Below are 21,803 nucleotides of genomic sequence, written 5' to 3'. Positions count from 1 at the left end.
TCTTCTTTTATCCTTCTTATTTTCTATCCCTTTTACTCTTTCAATCTTTGCTACTCTCTACCTCTCTACCAAACGGAGCCTTATATAGTTGCATAATTATTCAAAAGTCAATACTCTTTTCATTTGGTCCTCATTTTATCCAATCGTTAATGATCTCAAGTATGAGAAATGCTGGTGTGGACTGGGGCCCAGACTTTGCCCTTAACATTTACTGTTTTTGTTGGCACTTGTCAATTTTGTAATTAGCATTAAGCATTTCGCGGGGAATCAACATCATGGCTCATGCTCATTATTATTATTATTAGTTGTTGTTGTTTGTTCTCCGTTAGCTACCACAAAAAATTTCCTTTTCTATCTACTTCATTGTAGTAGATTATCAAACCCAATAATCAAAAAAGGAAAAGAAAAAAGAAAAATGGGTTCTCGGGAGGATAACAGATGCCTCTTAGAGGACAATCTCTTGCAGGTTTTACTCCCCACTATCTGCTTTTGTATTTTACGATTATATTGTTGTCTTTTTTTTTTTCCCCCCCTCAAAATTTTAAGATTATATTGTCTTTTGATTATTGTTATCAAAGGGTGTGGAAATTAACGGGTGAGTTGCTGAGCTGAGAGTCTATTACTAGACTAGTGTTTTTCCTTTTTTGATTTCTGTTATTTCAATTTCTTATGACTCTATACGTGTGTTGAACAGTACTGTAGAGACTTGAACTGGGGACCCAAAAGATAGCGGAAGAGATTTTTTTTTTATTTTTTATTTTTTATTTTTTTTAACAAGTGTTAAGTATAACTGATTTTTTGATAATAAGTGTTGCATCAGTTAAGTATCATTGATTTTTTGATAATCAGTGTTGCATCAGTTAAGTATCATTGATTTTTTGATAATCAGTGTTGCATCAGTTAAGTATCATTGATTTTTTTATAATCAGTGTTGCATCAGTTAAGTATCATTGATTTTTTGATCATCAGTGTTGCATCAGTTAAGTATCATTGATTTTTTGATAATCAGTGTTGCATCAGTTAAGTATCATTGATTTTTTGATAATCAGTGTTGCATCAGTTAATTTGATATGCTCTTTTCTTCTTGAATCATCAGTTAATTTATCCAATGCCTTTACTCTGTAATCCTGTTACAAAAGCTATAATATATAACGGTATTATTATGTTTGTCCTTGTTTATCTCAAACTCTTTTTCTTGTTGAACTGTAAAATAAGGTAATTTTGTAGTTTACTTTAGTCACTGCCCATGTGAGGTAAGGTTTTCCAATAATCCCGTTGAATTTTTTTTTTTTTTTTTTCCAAGTTCTCTTCATTTCCTTTTTCAAATTCTTCAAAAAAAAAAAAAAAAAAAAGCTAGTATCTTCAGGTTTGAATGGAGAGTTGCACAGTAGTCAGTAGCTTACCCTGAATCTGAAGACCAGTAAAACAGTACCTTTTCTTGTACCAAAAATGCCATTTTCTTACAAAGAAAAACAATGATTTAGACTGTTTAAGATCTCTTACCACTTTTTGTTTGGCAGTTTTGCATTATTTTTTAGATTTTTTTTTTATTTTTATGTATGACAGTTTAGTGTCTGCATACCTTCAGGATGAAGTCGGCGGACTCAATACTGGGGATGGTTCGGTTGACATTCATGGGAGGCCTGTTCTTAAAAATAATACTGGAAAGTGGAAAGCGTGTCCTTTCATCCTAGGTATTTCTTCAGTTCGAACATTTGTCTTCTCTAATGCTTTTGTTTTTGCCATCCTTACTAGTTGTTACCTAAAAATGCAGGAACTTTTTTCTGCGAACGTCTGGCCTTCTATGGCATTTCCACAAACCTTGTTAATTATCTTATTGAAAGACTACATGAAGGAAATGTCTCTGCAGCAACAAATGTTACCACATGGCAAGGAACTTGCTATCTCACTCCTCTGATTGGCGCCATCTTAGCCGACACATGCTGGGGTAGATATTGGACGATTGCCGGTTTCGCGATAGTTTATTTAGGTGTATGTAGCTTAACTCATCATTTCTTCTCCATGAAAATAATTTCATTGAAAATACTTGAAAACATTTCTTCTAAGAGCATCTCCAACGCAATATCAAATTAGTACGCTAATGTCAAATTTAAGCATTTGAGTAGGACAACTACTCTCTATTGTAATGCTATCTTTTATGCTAAATTTTACAAATGCTATTCAATTTGGCACGAAGTATAGCAGGTGTCAAATTTTATCATTTAATTACTCTTTATTGTTGTATTACCTTTTCATTTTGATAATTACAATATCGTCACTTCCAAATTATTTTAATGTTAAAAGTCTACATTTACTAATTCCAAAGCTTAGTTATGATAAAAAGTGGATATAGCATTTGAAGTAGCATCATGCATTTGAGTGTGAAATAAAATAGCACGCACTTTTTAATGGCAAAACTAGCATCTTAGATTGGTAAATATTGGCATTTACATTGGAGATGGTCTAACATGAAAAGTCGTATATGTTGTTATTGATTCATGGATTTGTGATTGAAATAGGGTGTGTGCGCATTAACTCTCTCAGCATCAGTTCCAGCATTGAAGCCTAGTGAATGTTCAGATTCCGGATGCCCGGTGGCTACTCCTGCACAGTATGCAGTATTCTTTCTTGGACTATACATGATTGCTCTAGGCACTGGTGGGATCAAACCTTGCATATGGCCTTTTGGGGCTGATCAGTTTGACGATACCGATCCTAGTGAAAGAGTGAAGAAGGGATCCTACTTCAACTGGTTTTACTTTTCTCAAAACATTGGTGCTATTCTAGCTAGTAGCTTACTGGTGTGGATCCAAGACAAAGTTGGGTGGGGTCTTGGATTTGGAATCCCTGCTTTGCTTATAGGCATTGCTATTGTAAGTCTTTTTTTGGGCACACGCCTATATAGATTTCAGAAACCAGGGGGAAGCCCTTTGACAAGAATATGCCAGGTTTTGGTCGCGGCATTTCATAAGAGAAAACTGGATGTGCCTGAGGACAGTAGTGTCCTCTACGAAACGCAAGAAAGAAGCTCTGCCATCAAAGGCAGTTGTAAACTCGAGCATAGCAACGAACTAAGGTAGTCATCTTCTATAACTTTTCTTAAGTTTCAATGAGGCTATCTTAATTAATCAGACCTATTTACTTTATGTTGTTGTTGTCTTGTGTTTGTATTTTTCTTTTTTCTTTCTTTTTTTAATCCTTTTGCTGCAGCTAACCCATGTTTATTTTACAATTGACATACTTCTATGAGAGTGAATATATTGCTCTCTCAATTTCTTGACAGCAAGGAAAGCATTACCATTGTATATTTCACAAACTGTTCCCACACCAAACTTTCCTTTTTTCTGTGATAGGTGGCTTGACAAAGCTGCTTTGCTCTCCGAAACTGAAGTTGAAAGTCGGGATTTCTCGAACCCCTGGCGGCTTTGCACCATCACACAGGTGGAAGAACTAAAGATATTGAGCCGCATGTTCCCGATCTGGGCAACTGGAATAGTATTTTCTGCTGTTTTTGCCCAAATGCCTACGTTCTTTGTTGAACAAGGGAAGGTGATGGACAGAACTGTCGGGTCCTTCACCATTCCAGCTGCCTCTCTTTCGTTTTTTAATCACATTAGTATAATTATCTTGGTCCCCATTTACGATAGGGTCATTGTTCCGATTGCAAGGATGTATACAGGCAATGAAAGAGGCTTCTCGCAATTGCAACGGATGGGAATCGGTCTTTTCATTTCTGTTCTGTGCATGTCTGCTGCTGCACTGCTCGAGATTAAGCGGCTGCAGTATGCAAATGAACTCGGGTTGATCGACACAGAGGCTGCTGTACCACTGTCCATATTTTGGCAAATTCCACAATATATCCTGTTGGGATCTGCAGAGGTCTTTACTTTCATTGGACAACATGAGTTCTTCTATGAGCAGGCACCAGATGCTATGAGGAGTTTGTGCAGTGCGTTTTCGCTTCTGACGAATTCTTTGGGGAATTATCTCTGCCCTTTGATCTTGACAATTGTGACTTACTTCACAACAGAAGGTGGGAAAGCTGGATGGATTCCAGATAATCTGAATGAAGGACATCTTGATTATTTTTTCTGGCTTTTGGCTGGGCTCAGCTACTTAAATATGCTGGTGTATCTAGTTTTTGCCAGAAAGTACAAGGCGAAAAAGACTTCTTAGTAGTATGCAGCATTGATTTGATTAAGATGTTGCTGGTCACTATATTTATTTTTATTATTATCCACATTTTTTCTGAAATTCCTTTGTTATTACTTTTATCAAATAGCAATTGTACAATAGAACTCTTTGGAAGGTAGAACTATTTATACATTTGTGTTATACTACGGTCTTTTCTAGCATCTATCTATTACTGTTTTAGGCTTTGTGCGTTCTTGTATATAGTTTTTGGTTGGGGAGACAAATAGCTATTTTGGGGAATAAATTTGACGTCCTTGGCAATGAAGCCCAAACAATAATGGACGTCAATTAATAGACGGAGATTAGAGTTCCAAATACCAACACTAAAAAGTTTTGAGGGATCAATTTGTTCTTTTGACAAATTGTTTAGAATGTTTTGGTGCAAAAATAAGGGACAATCCATACCTAAATTGCCGTCCGTTTTTTATTGGACCACAATTGTAACGAAGTTTTGAATTTATGAATACCCTTTTGTTAAAATTAAAAGTTCGAGGTCCTAATTGTTAAACACATATGTTGAAGATGCACCAATGAAAAAAATAATAATATTGTTATTCTTTACTACTAGAGTAACGATGTCATGAAATTAAAAAAACAAAAAAATCAAACGTGAAAAAATTGGGAACTTAAAAAGGTACAAGTATTATTCACTAATTGACTATGCTAGGTGGCATAAAAAGTCTATTCTCAGTGCATTTGTTCTTTAGGATTAAGGCTCAACAAGCTGACCCAGCCTGAGGAAAGAATTTTAATCCTCGAGCCGACTCTCATTTCAATACCACATATATATAAGCAATGATTTCAAATTCTGAGCTAACATTTGTTAAACATATACATATATATGTATATATATGTACATATATATGTCCAATTTACATCCAAAAGCTGATAGATGAAAAGCATGCATATTTAGCAATTGTCTAGTATAAATGCAATCTTATTATATAGAGAGAAAAGGCCAAAAATAGTTATTTATTGCTTGACCGCAGAAGTAAATACTCACTGAAAAAGAATGACTTGACTAAGTGCACAAGCAATATTATTACACGTATTGTTTAACTTAAATTAAATATAATTACATCTGTTAATTACACGTATTACTTTTATTTTGAGATGTGAAATCAATCAACCACAAATTTCAGCTTCTTTCGTTCATTGTTCTTTGAAATGATGCATTCTTTAACCAACCTTTAAGAATCCTTCTTCTGCTTGTACTTTTTGGCACATGCTATGTAGACAAACATGTTTAGGAAGCTTAGTCCAGCCCAAAGCCAGAAAAAATAATCAAGATGACCTTCATTGATGTTGTCTGGTATCCATCCAGTTTTCCCACCAACTGTTGTGATGTAAGTTACAATGGTCAGAACCAATGAGCATAGATAGTTCCCTAGTGAATTTGTCAGAAGCGGCAATGCGCTGCACAAACTCCGCATAGCATCCGGAGATTGGTCATAGAAGAACTGCAGTTGTCCGATGAATGTGAATATCTCTGCAGCGCCAAACAAAAAGAACTGCGGTATTTGCCATAAGATACTAAGTGGCACAGCCACCTCTTTTTCGACTAAATCGAGCTCTTTGGCCAGCTGCAATCGGTTGATTTCCACCACAGCAGCAGCTGACATGCTAAGAATGGAAAGGAAAAGGCCTATTCCCATCCGTTGCAGATCCGAGATGCCCCTTTCCTTGCCTGTGAATTTTCTTGCAATTGGGACAATTACTCTATCGTACACGGGAACCCAGATAATAACACTGATGATGTCGAAAGTCGCAAGAGAGGCTGGAGGAATGGTGAAAGAGCCGATGGTTGTGTCCATCATCATCCCTTGTTCGAGAAACATTGTTGACAAATTAGAAGCGACAGCAGCAAAGATTATTCCAGTAGCCCAAATGGGAACAAAGCGGATCAAAATCTTCAATTCCTCCACCTGAGTTACAGTGCAAAGCCTCCAGGGATCGTAGAAGTCCTCATTGTTCATCTCAGCAGCAGTTATAATAGCAGCTTTATCTAGACACCTGTCAAACAAAACAATAAAAATGATGGAGTTGAAATCATTGCTAGTTTATACCTGCAACTGCCAATAAATTGAAACTTAGGGGTACAATTTTATCTACAAGAGAACTCGACATATAATTTGAAGGTACAATTTTCTCTAATGAGAATTAGGCCTGTTTAGTTAGATGTGATTATTTTTTAGAACTTTTTACTGTAATAAAACTTAAATTCTAAACTCGAATCGGTAAAATGAATGAGACTTACATCAGAATTTTATTTCCACGTTTTATTCAAGGAAAACCATAATCCACTATTAACTTATGTAAGAAAACAAATGCAAATCCCATAAAATGCCTCTTGACTCTTCTCCCTTCAGGTATCTCAAAGATAAATATTCGCAATGAAGACCTGTAATGACCAAGAAAATCCCATAATTTAAATAATACAATTTATATATTTAAGTCAAGAATTTTTCCTAAAAAATATTATGCTATATTTTGTTACTGAAGGATTTATGGAATTAATATCCATATTCCTAAATTCTGTAGCAGATTTCATGCTAAGTTCATGTGTTACGATTAAATAAATTCGATCGATAAAGTCTCACCGTAATTTAAGGTGGAAGAATTTCCAGTACGTATACAATTTGAGAATCTTAATTCCAAGAATTTCCAAGCACAATATGATGTTATCAGCGTACAAAAAAAAATCCTTAATTGCCGAATAGTTAGGTTGAAGTCACAAGAAAAATACTTATAGTAGAAGGGTACAATGTGAGCCCAGGAGTTGACACTGTCAGTAGCAATGTCATTCCCGAAATATAATGCAGAAGAGTCAAATTTAGAATTTGTTCAGTCTAGAATTAATTTCAAGACTTGAAACAATTCGAAATATTACGTGAGTAAGAATTTAATATCGAAGTACCGGGGGATTAATATTGAACTGTAAAAAAGCAGTAGAAAAGGAACCGTCAGAAACTAGAATTTTCAGTCAGCTAAGTACTTCTTTACAGGCAGTATAATTTTTAACAGTTTCAAAGGAAACTTAAGAGATGGGACAAAAGTGCAAGGGGTAGGTTAATGTTTAGATTGGATGAGATGTGATGGTGGAAGATGAAGAGTACTCATGATAGTTTTTTTTTCCTCTCTTTCTTCACTTGGCCGGCCATGTTAAGGGGTTTTAAGTAAAAATTTTGGTTAATTGAGTGTACTAGAAGACTTCATGATGAGATGAATCAAATCAACTATTTAATAAAAAAGCTTACTTTACTTCACTCTTAAAGCACCAAACCGGCCATACCTCTTGTTTCCTCTCAAAAAAATTTTCACCCATCCTTTTAAACACAAAGCACTAGTTTAGGATCTCAAGAAGAAGAAAGGGACTAAGGTGTTCTTGAAAGTGTCTAGCCAAGGATTTTCTTCAAGGGCAAACTTTAAGAGCTTGTTTGTTTCCGTTTCCGTTTCCATTTTTCACAGTTTTCGAGAACGAAAAATGAAAATGCGTAATGAAAACGCGTTTGGCATAAAATTTTCCAAAACTTAAAAACAAAAACGATCTTGTCCTTATCTGAAAATCTGAAAACGATTTATTTCTGTTTTCATTATTCCGTTTTCGTTTTCTCTCTTCAGCTCTCTTCTCCCACCACCATCGTTAACATTTCCTAACTAACATATATAATGTTATATTAATATATTATTATTTAATATATTTAATATTATTATTTATTTAATATATTATTATTTTAAATATTATTACATGTTTTTAAAAATCAAACCACCAAACACAATTTCAGTTTTTTTAAAACTGAAAATAATTTCGAAATAAAACTACCAAACGTATTTTCAGAAATGATTCCAAAATGAAAATGAAAACATTTTCATTTTCATTTTCATACAGAAAATAAAATCATTTTGGAACCAATTCCAAACGCACCCTAAACCTCCTCTTTCTTGTTTCTAGCAAAATTTGGGATTTAGAAATGCTCTTCTCAAATTTTTTCACTCTTCTAGTTCCAAGTCATTAGCAAAACTTAGAGGAAGAAGAAGGTGATCAAAGTGTTTTTAGGAGGAGCCTAACCAAGAATCTTCTTCAAGGGTAAAAACTCTAAACCCTTCCTCTATTTTTCTAACAAAGTTTAAGTTGTGAATCATGGATGTAATTTGTGGTTCTTGAGGAAATAAGTTTGTAATAAGGGTGTGTGAGTTTTATGTTAGTTTTGTGTGTTTTGAGATTAGTTTGATTAGTATTATGCGGTATGTTTATGCTTGGTTTAAGTTTGTTTATTTTGGGTTATAGGAAAAATTTCCTGGTTACTTTGAACGCGACAATGAGGATCCTAGAGCGAGATTTTTCAGTGTTTTTAAATTTAAACTTATAGTTCTCCATGTTTTGAATGTTTTTCTGTGATTGTGACAAAACTCAGTTTTAACTCTAAATGTAAGTTTTAAGCCATTTTTCATAAACAGTACATGCTGTCCAAAACAGTTTCAGAAAAAAAACTGGCAGCCACTGTTTTTAGCCAAACGAGGCCTTTAGATGCTGAATTTCAGCTTTCTCTAAAAACAATAATTTTAGATCTTGACGAGACGAAGAATTGTCATGAAGAACAGACTTTCAAAATCTGACTCTAAGATGCAGTAAAAAGCAGATTTCAGAAACTGCACAGTTTTAACTGAACAAAACTAACACAGTGTTGGTTTTTAACAAAAGTTTATCAAAGAACTCGAGATGTGATTTCAGTAAAATACTATGGTTTTAGACCTTGTTTCAACAGAAATATTCATGAAGGAAGTTTTCAAGAAAAAATGGTTTCTTTTAAAAACTTAATAGTTTTTCGAGCAAAACATACCGACAGGCACTTACGAGCTCAATATGTTAGGTCTTTAGAATTATGAAGATTAGATGTGGGTCCAACACCCGCATTACTTTAAAAGACCCCGTTTGAGTTTAAATTTCAACGACTTAAGAGTTAGAACGTCGTGAATAAGTTTATAGGCCGAATTGGACCTTAATATCATAACAAGTCCAATGAGGTAAATTATGGAGAATAAGTGACTAGATTGGGTAATTGATTTTCAATTTAGGCAAGTGGATGTTAATAGCAATTAGAGGTGTCAAATGGGCCAGGCCGTCCATGGACGGCCCGGCCTAGCCTGTAATAGTGCCTGATTCAGCACGGCCCGGTTCGTTACTGTTACGGGCCGTGCCGGCATGGCACGTGTAATGGACTAGGGCTAGGCCTCAACTTCTCAGCCCGCGGCCCAAGCACGGCCTAAGCACGTAGAGGCCCGTGGCACGGCCCTTATTCGGCCCGGCCCAAGCCTTGATTCGGCCCGGCCCATGCCCGCGAAACGGCCCACGAAGAAGCCCATTTCATTTGGTCCAGTGGGCCCTTTGCGGGCCCAACGTTCGGCACGTGACGGGCCTCCCGTTTGGCCCATCACGTGCCTCCCGTTTGGCACGTGATGGGCCAAACGAGAGGCCCGTCACGTGCCGCACGTTGGGCCCGCGAAGGGCCCAACGGGAAAAAACTGAATTTTAACCCAAAAATCCCCTATAAATACCCCTTAATTCCACCATAAATCCCACACAACAATTCACTCTCATCTTCTCATCTCACTCTCATTCTATCTCTCAACTTCTCTCTTTGATTTTGATTCTAAGCTTTTTTCTCGTGTTCATTCAGCACGTGATGGGCCAAACGGGAGGCCCGTCACGTGCTGCACGTTGGGCCCGCGAAGGGCCCCACGGAAAAAAACCGAATTTTAACCCTAAAATCCCCTATAAATACCCCTTAATTCCACCATAAATCCCACACAATAATTCACTCTAATCTTCTCATCTCACTCTCATTCTATCTCTCAACTTGTCTCTTTGATTTTGATTCTAAGCTTTTTTCTCGCGTTCATTCATTTTCTAGCTCTTTCATTTATAAAGTTCAATCAAGTTCTATCAATTTCCAGAAAATGGCCTCACCAAACTTCCTTGATTTCACTACTCTTCCTGAGCTTGGTGAGGAGACATTTTTTGAGGAAGAAATGATGCCTTCCAACCCCACCCCCACTAAACCAGAAAATGCTCCAGTGGATAATGCTTCAGTATACAACGAGGAAGCTGGAGAACGCAGTAGAGGAAAAAGACTGCGAACTACTCCGGCATGGCAGCATTTCACCGAGGAGCCCCGACCAAATCCAAAAACAGGTGAGATGGAAATTCATGCGGTATGTAAATATTGTAAAAAGTACTTTTCTAATAAAAAGGGTGGGGGTACTGGTCATCTGGATAGACATTGGAAAGTATGTCTACCGTTGCACCAAGGTGGGAGTGTGGACTCCCGCCAACAAACACTATCACTCACATCACATGGGTTACAAAATTTTACATACGATGCACAACGTGCTCGTGAGGCACTAGCTAAATTTCTAGCTAGTGCCGAATTGCCTCTTTCTTTTGCAGATGATGCCTCCTTCGAAGAATTCATCCAGACAGCCTTTTGCCCACAATTTAAACGGGTAAGTAGAAACACAACTCGTTCTGATTGCATGAAAATTTTTTATGCAATGAGACAATCTCTTGTTGATAATTTTAGAACTTTTAATGCTACTGTGTCTTGCACTTCTGATCTGTGGGAGGGGTGTAATAAAACTGGATATTTATGTGTCACAACGCACTACGTTGATGACGATTGGGTTTTACAAAAAAGAATAATTGGTTTTCGTTTATGTCCATATCCTCATAACGCAACAACTATTTTTAGTACAATAATGGAAATTTTTGGGTTTTATAGGATAGAAGATAAAGTTTTAACAATTACTTTTGATAATGCGTCAGCTAATACAACTGTAATTAATCTGTTTAAACATAGTTTGAAACCGGCATTTGGAGGGGAAATTTTTCATCAACGGTGTGCATGTCACATAATTAATTTAGTAGTTCAGGCAGGAATTGAACATATCTCTGCTAATCTTACAAATATTAGAGAATCATTATCCTTCATATCTAGTTCTGGAGCTCAGCTCCAAGAATTCAAACAATATTGCAGGAACAGCCAGATGCGCCCAAGAAAGTTTCCAACTAACGTGAGACATAGGTGGAATTCAACATATTTAATGTTGAAGGCAGCACTCCCGTATTCACAGCTTATCACGATATACGTAAACAGTAAGAACGATCAAATTTTAATTTTCGATCCTGATTGGCAAATTGTTGAGTATTTTTTTAAATTTTTAGAAGTTTTTTACAATGCTACTGAATTACTTTCTGGAGTTTATTACCCTACTGCACATTTAGCTTTACATCAACTATTTAATATTTCAGAAACATTTTCTTATTATAGGGATACAGAACTTTTTAGAAATATAGTTAACTTAATGGAAAATAAATTTAAAAGTTATTGGTCAGGTTATCCTATATTATATGCATTGGCAACCATTTTAGATCCTAGGTGCGGAGTAGATGGAACTGAATCATTGATGACTGCTACTGCAGAGAATTTAAAAATAGATATGCAACTAAGTATTACTGACGCTAAGAAAATGTTAGAAAAAGTTTTTAGTTTGTATGAAGTAAAATATAGCACAAGTAAAAAAGAACAGGGAACTTCGTCGTCAACTACCAGTTCGGGGCCTAAAGGATCATCGTGGAGTTTCTTGAAGAAGAAAGAGAAAACGGCAGGATCATCCTCAACACAAGTGTCTACAGAACTAGTCAAATATTTTGAAGTAAATTTTGTAATCGATGACGACAAACTAGACATCTTACAGTGGTGGAAGAGCAAGATAGATCATTTTCCAACACTGTCCATAATAGCTCGTGACATTCTGACAACTCCAGTATCAATGGTAGCATCGGAGCAAGCTTTTAGCGCAAGCAACCGAATTCTTGACTAGAAGAGAAGCATAATGCATCCAGATATCCTGGAGGGACTAATGTGCGTTAAAGACTGGGAAGATACAAGAAGACGAAAAAAACAATACACAGATGATTCGATGCAAGAATATTTTTCTAACTTAGAAATAACAGAATCTTCTGGAAGCACTTAGGTTTGTAATTTACTATTCCTAGCTACTGCACTCTTTTTTCCTTCGCTAAGGTTTTGTCATGATCTCCCCACGGGTTTTACTTAGCAAGGTTTTTAATGAGGCAGTCATTTATGTGTATTCCTATTACGTCAATTCAATAAAATCACATCTTTTGGGGCATATGATATTTTTTTTTAATTAAATTTTAAAAAAAATACAAGGGCCGGGGCCGGCCCGTGAAGGGCCTGGGCCCAGGCCCGGCCCTGGCCCTTATGGACTAGGGCCAAGGGCCTGGACCGGGCCTGAGTTTTTCTTCTCAGGCCCGGCCCAGGCACAGCCCTGCACTGTGCAGGGTCGTGCCTGGCATGGCCCAGGCCCGTGATGGGCCGTGCCGTGCCGGGCTGGCACGGCACGTTTGACATCTCTAATGGCAATTAAGGAAAATAAGATTTTTACGATTTAATAAATTAATCCTTATAGTAAATTTTTATCCATCAATAAAGGAAAGGAATACATGCCTTAAGTAAAGGATTTGATTTCCTTCATAAGTTGCTAAAATACAATAGCAAATGATGGTAAATCTCACACTCTCAATGGGTGTTCATTTTCAGAAGTAAGCAAGTAAGAGAGTAAGCTGTTTGATGAATAGTAGATTTCAGTCCTATAAATCAGGTAAGTAGGAATCTCACCTACAGTATAAATAGATTTTAAAAAGAAAAGTTACACATATTATATATACATGTTTATGCTTTATGCGTTGCCATGCCATATTACATACACCTTAATAAGTCAAGTGGAACTTATAAGAACAAACTCAGTTGAGTGCCGTACCAACCCCTGCGAGGGAGGTAACTCAGACTCCGGAAGGAGATAGGAAAGAAAAAGAAGTATATAGTAAGTTAAATCACGGTATCATTGGGGACCTTGCAAGCACGTCCCGATGATTGCACGCACATGGTACGAGCACTCGGACCCATCAGTAAGTAAGATAAGATCAGACAATAAGAATTTAATAAGACGTGATCATAAATAAGCATAATTGACTCATGCATATTTAGTCATGTGAGCTTACAGTTATTTTGCGAGAGATAGTTCTTACTTGTTGAGTGAAAGCTCATCATAGAATATTTATACTGTAGGTAAGGAACCTGCACCTAATACTTGATGGACTGAAGGCGAATGGACGGACGATGTGGAGATCGGGGAATAAATACCACTCACAATTATTTTCGCAATCAGTTTTACGTTATACATAGTTTTGCTAATTATGATATTAAAACTATATGTTAAATGGTTTTATGGATTATGGCTGTAAGTAAACAAGACTTAAGGATTAAGTATATACATATGATATATCTATATGCTTTGAGAAATAGATATTTTAATGTTTGAATATATTAAACAAGAAAGTAATTTGTAACTTATGTCTACTATAAGACAAAAAAAAAACGTTTCACAAATTTTAAGAAATTCTAATAAGTACAAGTTAATTTTAACTACAGTTACGGCCACCTAGAAGGGTCGTCACAAGACCTATCACTAACCACACCTGACACTACAATAAAATTCCGAGGTGTAACAGGATTTGATTAACTTCAACTTAGACAGGAAAAATGAGTAAAAACATCGCGAAAAAGGAGGCTTATAAACAAAATTTTGAGTTCAAGAAGAAAATAACCTTAGTTCATCACTGTGCTCCAATTTACGACTTCCTTCAATGGCGGAGCTTTCGTCTTGTGTTTCAAACAGGAGACTGTTGTCTTCAGGTACCTCCAGGTTCCACTTACGACGTGACGCAACCAAAACTTGGCACATCCTTGTAAGAGGGCTTCCCCCAGCCTTCTTGAATCTATAGATGGATGTGCCTGCAAAGAAACTAGCAATAGCGAGTCCCATAGACAATGCAGGAATGCCAAATCCTATACCCCACCCAACATTATCTTGAATCCAGACCAGCAAACTACTTGAAATTAGAGCGCCAATATTTATAGAGAAGTAAAACCAATTAAAGAAAGATCCCTTCTTCACTCTCTCCCTGGGATCGGTATCATCAAACTGATCCGCACCAAAGGATGACACACATGGTTTGATCCCACCAGTCCCTAGCGCCATCAGGTAAAGTCCAATGAAAAATACCATGTACTCTGCTGGAGTCGCTGATGCACATTCAGAACCAAAGCACTCTGGAGGCTTTAGTGCCGAAACTGATGCCGAGAGGGTCAACGTACATATCCCCTGTGCAAAGCAACAATTAACTATTTATTAGCATCACAAGATGTTGAAAATAATTGTTTCTTTTGACCTTTTTTTTTTTTTTTTTTTTCTTCCTAATATTTCCTTGGATAGGACTCAACGTTGTGTAGTAGTGTAGCTTATTGACCCATAAGGTATTACATGGCGCACTAACATTCTGGTTAAACTATGAAGGTAATTTCTTAGTGAAGTTAAATAAGTCATTATTATATTAATAATTTATTTAATATATTAATTTAAACGGGTTGACACGATTGACACGATTAATAAATGAGTCGTGTTTAAGTTGACATTTTTGACACGTTTAATAAACAGGTCATATTTGGATTGATGTATTCTGACACGATTAATAAACGGGCTGACACGAACATGATCCACTACCGAATTGCCACCCTTAGCCAAATTGGCACAGTCCATCAATAAAGGAGAGGTCTCCCATTCCAGCTTCAGCCAATTAAGGCTGCGACTGGTAAGAGGGAAAGGAATGTATATAACCTAGTTGAAGATGAAGAGTTAGGGAGGACCTTTCTCTTATTACGTTTGGTACAAGTGCATCAAAATTCACTCTGTGCCATATTCATAAAAATGCAATTTTTTCACTTTGCATCAAGTTCATCAACCGAGTAATACATTTTGTTTCTACAAGTATAAAGAGGACAAAAACTACATGCCTCCATATTGATCATAATCAACTAAGCCCATATTTGTTTCAACAACTCAAATTATTGTTTAGGATATTCAAACCTTAGTTTAGGTTTCAAATTGGTGTTTGGGAGACGAAAATTCAAGGACAGTTCAAACATTAACAATGGTTCAAGGACAACTCAAATTGTTAATTTTAGAATTCACCTCCCCATAAATTCTACCAATCCGAATTGTTGTCAACAGTCTAATAGTTTCAGATTCTACTTTTCCGCTCTTCAATTTCAATCTTAAAAATGTCATATCCTCATTGTTTTAATTCCGATTGAGATGATTTTTTTTAATGTGTTCATAATAAAGAGAGGAACAGATCTCCACCCATATTGCAGATTTTTAATGTCATTTATAATGAGGTTTTATAAGATTTGTTACAAAACTCTAATGACAGTTTTCATTACTTTATCCAAATATTGTTCGGATTTTATTCCCAATTCAAATTAAAATTTATTTACATATCTAAACTACAGTTCGGATCACAGTTTGAATCATCACAGTTCAGATTCTATAGTTACTAACCAAAAAGGTTCAAATTTTCACAATTTGAGTTGTTGAATTAAACAAGCCCTAAAACTCTCTCTCTCTCTCTCTCATAGCTATTTCTATTGAACACGAAACAGGCCAAATATGACAGGGTATTGAAACACAAAATGCAAGAACACAAAACGTAAACTACGAAAACACATATTGCTGAGCTTCCATAAGCTAAATTATGCTAAATGACATTCTTATTGGTAAAAGAGGACGGGAAATTATTACTCCAGTAAAACTTACTACGAAGAAGATTATGGAGAAAACAGCAATAGTCCAGTATCTTCCCCAATAAGTATCAGCCAAAAAGGCTCCAATGAGGGTAGTAAGATAGCAACTGCCACCCCAAATGGTAGAATTTGTTGCTGCAGAAACGTTTCCTTGGTGCAGCTTTTTTGTAAGATATGTAACAAGATTCATAGCAATTCCATAGAATGCCAAGCGTTCACAACATTCGGTACCTATATCATAAAGTACAGAGATTCATGAAAAATTTATAGGTATAACAAAATAGGAACAACATAAAGGACAGACAAAACACCTAGAATGAAGACACATGCTTTCCAATTTCCAGTATTTCGCTTCAACACGGGCTTCCCTTGTATGTCAACTGAGCCGTCACCTGTGTAAAGTCCACCGCCTTCATCCTGAACTCATAAAGGATGTGTTTACTGATCCATATAAGAACTTAATCTGTCAAGAATTAGGCCCTAATCCTCTATTATCAGGTGCAATAAAAACGAAGAAAAGAAAACAAATAAGCACACACAGGATTATAGTAGTTTACTCTCAATGCGAGAATTACATACATTTTCATTCAATTTAGAATTTTACCATGAAGAATAAGATAACGAGAGAGATCACACACATCATGCCGTTCTCCGCATTTTAATCTCCAACCTCTCTAATACCAAAATAGACGCTCCCCCAACATATGTAAATTTGTGTGCTAAGTTTGTATTAGGACAATAATTAAGTTTGACGCGCTCAACAAATCAGAAAGAAAAAGGATTTGGTAAGGAAAAAAAGAAAAGAAATAATGAAAAGTATGCGTCATAATATATTTGAATATAGAAATTGAAAACAACATAATTCCTTTTTTCAGAAGAAAAAAAAAAAACAGAAGCATTTTTATTAACTTGAATAACCTGCTTTTGTAAGAATTCAAGGGAGATATATATGTCCCGGAAGGACCATACTTCCAGACAACATTATTTGTTCATTCTAATATTGACGTTGTAGATGTATAACAATAGTGTTGATAACTAAATTTTTTTTGTTTACATATTTTTAAGGTCAGTGTTACATAAATAAATGGCATGTTACATTAAATAAATGTCATATTATATTTCTCACTTATGAATGTTACGTGAAAGTACGCTCCTTATATACAAAAAAAAGGTACGCTCCTTCAAAAAGGATAAGGGAAAATTAGGCAAATTACCGTTTTCTAGACACCTTTTTTAATAAATGCCAAACTTTTAAATTATTTGACAAATGGCCAATTTTTTTTTAAAAAAGAAAATGACCTTTTTTATAGTAGTTAATTAGTGATAAACCATGGTCAATTAGTATAAACTAGTTTATCATCAATTTACCAATAGTTTATCACTGCTAAACCGGTAGTTTATTGATTAAAATAGATTAATTACAAAGTACAAACTAATGTTGGTTAATCAGTAACTTATATTGATCATTCACCAAGTTAATTAGTGATAAATAAAGTTAATCCAAAAACGATCATTTCCTAATTTTTAAAAACTTTAGTCAATTATTACAAGGGACTTTTCTTTAGTAGTCCTTGTAAAAATGGACTACCAGTAGTTATCTACTTTTCAGCCATCAAATTTGTATCAAAATCTATCTGTTCTACATACTTTTTTAATCTGATGTGATTTTAACCATATCCAACTGTCAAAAACTGAGACGACCGGTAAGGTGACTACCAGATAAACACCCTTATTAAAACAAAAGAAAAAACACAGTGAAAAACGGCCAGTTACTTCCAAATATCATAGGCCACAAATGTAAGTCCAGGTCCACTCTTAACACTTTGGTAGTTTTGAAAATGGACGGATTTCCAAGTGGAAATTGATAATATGGTTGCTAGGATTAGGAATAGGATTGATTTGTGAATGGAAGAAAAAAAAGGTATGAGCCCCACAATTTTAAATCTCCTTAGAATTGGAAGGGAAAGGGGAGACAAATGTTGACAGGAGTCAGGAGACAGTGTAATAAGCAAATTATCATTTATGTTGTCAAAAGTATATTAATAAGAAAAACTATGAAAAAACTTATGGGACTTTTTGTTTATGGGTTTAGAATCATGATTTATGATTCTGATTTTTAAAATTTAATTTTTTTTTATAAAAGAAAAACACTGTATAGAATTAAGAATCGTGATTCAAAATCAGAGACGAACTCTTAAAACAAACATCTCATTAATACGGGTGGTGGTTGTAGATATAATCTAGTTGTAAATAAACAACCGACTCTAAATTATAATATTCTTACTCTCAATTCAAATACCCTTACTCTCAAGTTCAATAAAAAAGCAAATAAGATGGGCAAAATAGTCATTGTGTACGTGCGGCTACCAAACAAGAAGAGGACCAATTATTACAATGAAATAAAATCATTTTCTTTCATAGCAAAAAAGAAATAAAATCTTTTCCTATCCCTCTTATTTTTTATTCACCTTGATTTACATCTTCGTATTTCAGTCTTTTTTTTTTTTTCTTTTCCTTTGTTTTCTTGTTTCCTTTCCCATCCACCCAAAGGAAACCCAAAACAAGCAGAAGTTCACAAAATGTAAACCATATAGTGTTCTCTACAATATTAATGCGATCACGACTTTATTTAAATAGTTTTGCACAAATAAACAAGAAAACTAAAGCCAAGAACAGAGCAGAGATAAAAGAACTACTTTATTGACCATTTAAGAGCATTTCTTTTTCTGAATTTCCATTAAAGAGGATTTGTACAACTACAACACATATTTAGTGAAGTTACATTGCAAGTGATAACAAACCCATTAAAGAAGCAAGCTTAAAATAACCAAGAAATGTTTAAGAGTTGGAACCTGAAGAAGGGCGTCTTCCAAGAGGGATTCCTCGTCCCCATGTGAACCCATCTCTCTCTCTCTCCTCTTAATCTTATAAAACTAGTAGTTAATTCAACACATCAAAATCAAATACGTCTCGTTTGCTTACAAGGGAGCAACAAATAATTGCAACCCCCTTTCATCAAAATCCAGGGTAAATTCATGAATCCAAAAAGTAGTTTTTCTTGATGAAAATTTCTCACTTTGAAATCCTCTTAAATGGAAATTCAAAAGATAAAAATCTTTGAATTTGGAAAAGTCGGCGTTGAATTTGAAACTTTTCTTTTAATTTCAACCACGTGCATTTTGTACGCTCACCCGATAAATTATTTTTGATAATTTATCACATCATTTTTCCTTTTCAACAAAAATAGTTGGTCGTCTCTAGCTCCAATCGCAGGTTGGTAAAGAGCAAGCTAGTAATAGTATACAAATGGTATATTTATATTATTTTTTTAATAATTTTGACAATCTCTAATACAAATGTTAATGTTAAGATTATCTCCAATGTAAATATTAATATTAATAGTATATTTACTATTAAAAAATATGATATGCTATGTTATTTAGATTATTTAAGATCTCTTACCACTTTTTGTTTGGCAGTTTTGCATTACTCTCCAGAATTTTATTTTTATTTTTATTATTATTTTTTTTTATGACAGTCTAGTTGTTACCTAAAAATGCAGGAACTTTTTTCTGCGAACGTCTGGCCTTCTATGGCATTTCCACAAACCTTGTTAATTATCTTATTGAAAGACTACATGAAGGAAATGTCTCTGCAGCAACAAATGTTACCACATGGCAAGGAACTTGCTATCTCACTCCTCTGATTGGAGCCATCTTAGCCGACACATGCTGTGACGACCTTAATTTTTTATCATCTTATGTTCATACTTAACATTACTTAACCTCAACTACTTTCTAATTATAACCTCCTAAAAATTCAGGCTAATTTATTTTTTTTACCATTCATATGTCTAAATGCTGTAGTATTTTGCTACCATTCTGTTTTCAACCATTCATACGTCTAAATGTTGTAGCATTTTACTAACATTCTGTTTGCGTCTAAATGTTGTAGCATTTTGCTAACATTCTGTTTTCAACCATTCATACTTCTAAATGTTGTAGCATTTTGCTAGCATTTTATTATATTAATCATACATTGTGACTAGAGGCTACTATATGCCTAGCCTCACTGTCTCGTAAACTCAACTGTCGTTACATAAGTCATCTATATTCATAAAATACTATTTACTTTTTACACATAAAGTTCAGTAGTGTTTCCAAAACACCTGTTGCATCCACAACCCACTTGCCCGCACTCCGCTGTTACGTCCTCTTTGCATGCCCAGCAACAAGTATTAGGGAGTTGGTGCCTTACCCGAGCTTCCTACAACACGAACAAACTTAATGAGCTTTCGCTCAGCAAGTATCAATAGGTCATAACAGATGCAATAATTATGCATACCCATATATGCATTCATGTCATATATCATAATACATTATGTACTACTAGAACATGTATGGTTTATGTTCTTCTTCTTTCATTACATACTTTGTTCAGCTTTCGTCTCATTATAATCGATTATATTGTATTTTTACGTTCTGAACGACTTTCATTTTGTGTTTCTCATTCTTCTCATTCTTCCTTACAGATATCGTACTTTTATATGGAATGGTTTCTGTGTTTCATTTTCTTGTCATTGATTTCTTATGGGTCATGTCCTGTTGTACCATAGCGTGCATAACCAGTGAGGAGTGGGGTAGCTAACCAATCCAACTCAGTCACGGTTTCATTTCTTTCATAGTCTCATAATAACCTTTCCTTTCAAAGGCTGGTACAAAGAGGATGTTTGGTCTCTTACCGTTTATCAATTTTCTCATTGAAACGGTAACTTTAGTTAAATCTTATGAATTTGTACATTTTTGAGCAGTTTATCATGAGATTGACTTTTCGTTAAAGTTTAACTTTTTCTCTTAACTTGACCTTGACTTAACATCGATACATACTTTTTACAGAATCAACTTCTACGACTACTTAAGTCTTGTAGATACATGCATAACATTGTATCTAACATTCATGAGTCATCTTTCACATTCTAGCATACATTTAGTCTACAATATATATGCTTGGATTGAGCAACATAGAGAAATAAATTTACTCGTGTTGTAGACAAGAAAACTACTGATACTTACCAAAGTTCCGCTAACGATGCGTCCTTTGTCTCACTTGATACTTTCCGACTTCGATCGTTAATCGATCCTATTGCATAAATTTCCGATCGTTAGATTCACAAGCTAAGATCAATAATTACATTAAAATTTACTTCGGAAAGGTCTACAATCCTTATGTTTGGTATTCAATCCCAAACTATTTCCTATCTCAAGAATTTGCACTAAAACTATGCACCGTCCTCAGTCATGGGCATAATTTTCAGTTTCAGTCCAGAACTGTGAATTCTCATTGTGTTTGATTTCTATACATCACCGATTATCAAATCGACTTACTTTTCATATCTTAATTCCTTATTCCTCATGAAAACCGGTTTTAACTCAAAGTCTCAAACTAAATTTCGACAGAGTTCCGCCTATTTCTTCATGGTTCCCGTGCTAACCTTAGCTCATTTTATCCGTTATTTCTACCATCAAACACCATTCACATACTTTCTCTTTCAATTACATCACAATTCTAGAGTTTCCTCATATTTCCATAAAAATTCTCCATACTAAGAATTACTAGGAACAAAAGCTCAATAACCTAGAATTCATCCTTAATTCACTAGTTATCAAGTTCCTTAATCATCACGAGCTAATCATCATCTTAAGTAAAAAAAATTTCATGCTTTTCACCCTTTTTCCACGTGCAGCCATGGTAAGGAATTGAGAAGAAAAACTTGAAATCTCACCTTAGAGAATGAGGAACAAGCTTCAGTGACGTTATTGTTGGTTGCCGAATTCAATCCGGCTGCGGAAGCGCGGTGGTGCGGAGAAGAGGCGGATCGTGTAT

General features: G+C 35.2%; 2 protein-coding genes across 2 annotated transcripts; one reads left to right on the top strand and one right to left on the bottom strand.

Moving 5' to 3' along the window:
- The first annotated feature begins 169 nt into the window (after nt 1-169).
- Nucleotides 170-4,251, top strand: LOC21402206 (protein NRT1/ PTR FAMILY 8.3). The gene is made up of 5 exons (XM_010107215.2): nt 170-466; nt 1,589-1,694; nt 1,775-1,992; nt 2,520-3,076; nt 3,354-4,251. The coding sequence occupies exons 1-5, from the start codon at nt 416-418 to the stop codon at nt 4,174-4,176; spliced, it is 1,755 nt and encodes a 584-aa protein (XP_010105517.1). The 5' UTR covers nt 170-415; the 3' UTR covers nt 4,177-4,251.
- Nucleotides 4,252-5,357: 1,106 nt separating this feature from the next.
- On the bottom strand, nt 5,358-18,891 carry LOC21402205 (protein NRT1/ PTR FAMILY 8.3). Its single transcript, XM_010107214.2, has 5 exons — nt 18,773-18,891; nt 16,232-16,337; nt 15,934-16,151; nt 13,886-14,442; nt 5,358-6,207 (listed from the first exon to the last, which is right to left on the bottom strand). The coding sequence occupies exons 1-5, from the start codon at nt 18,821-18,823 to the stop codon at nt 5,385-5,387; spliced, it is 1,755 nt and encodes a 584-aa protein (XP_010105516.1). The 5' UTR covers nt 18,824-18,891; the 3' UTR covers nt 5,358-5,384.
- Nucleotides 18,892-21,803: the final 2,912 nt, after the last annotated feature.

This window comes from Morus notabilis, unplaced genomic scaffold (assembly GCF_000414095.1).
Source record: "Morus notabilis unplaced genomic scaffold, ASM41409v2 Scaffold102, whole genome shotgun sequence".
Lineage (NCBI taxonomy): Eukaryota > Viridiplantae > Streptophyta > Magnoliopsida > Rosales > Moraceae > Morus > Morus notabilis.
Note: the sequence above shows the minus strand (reverse complement) of the source record. Positions and strands in the feature narration are given on the sequence as shown.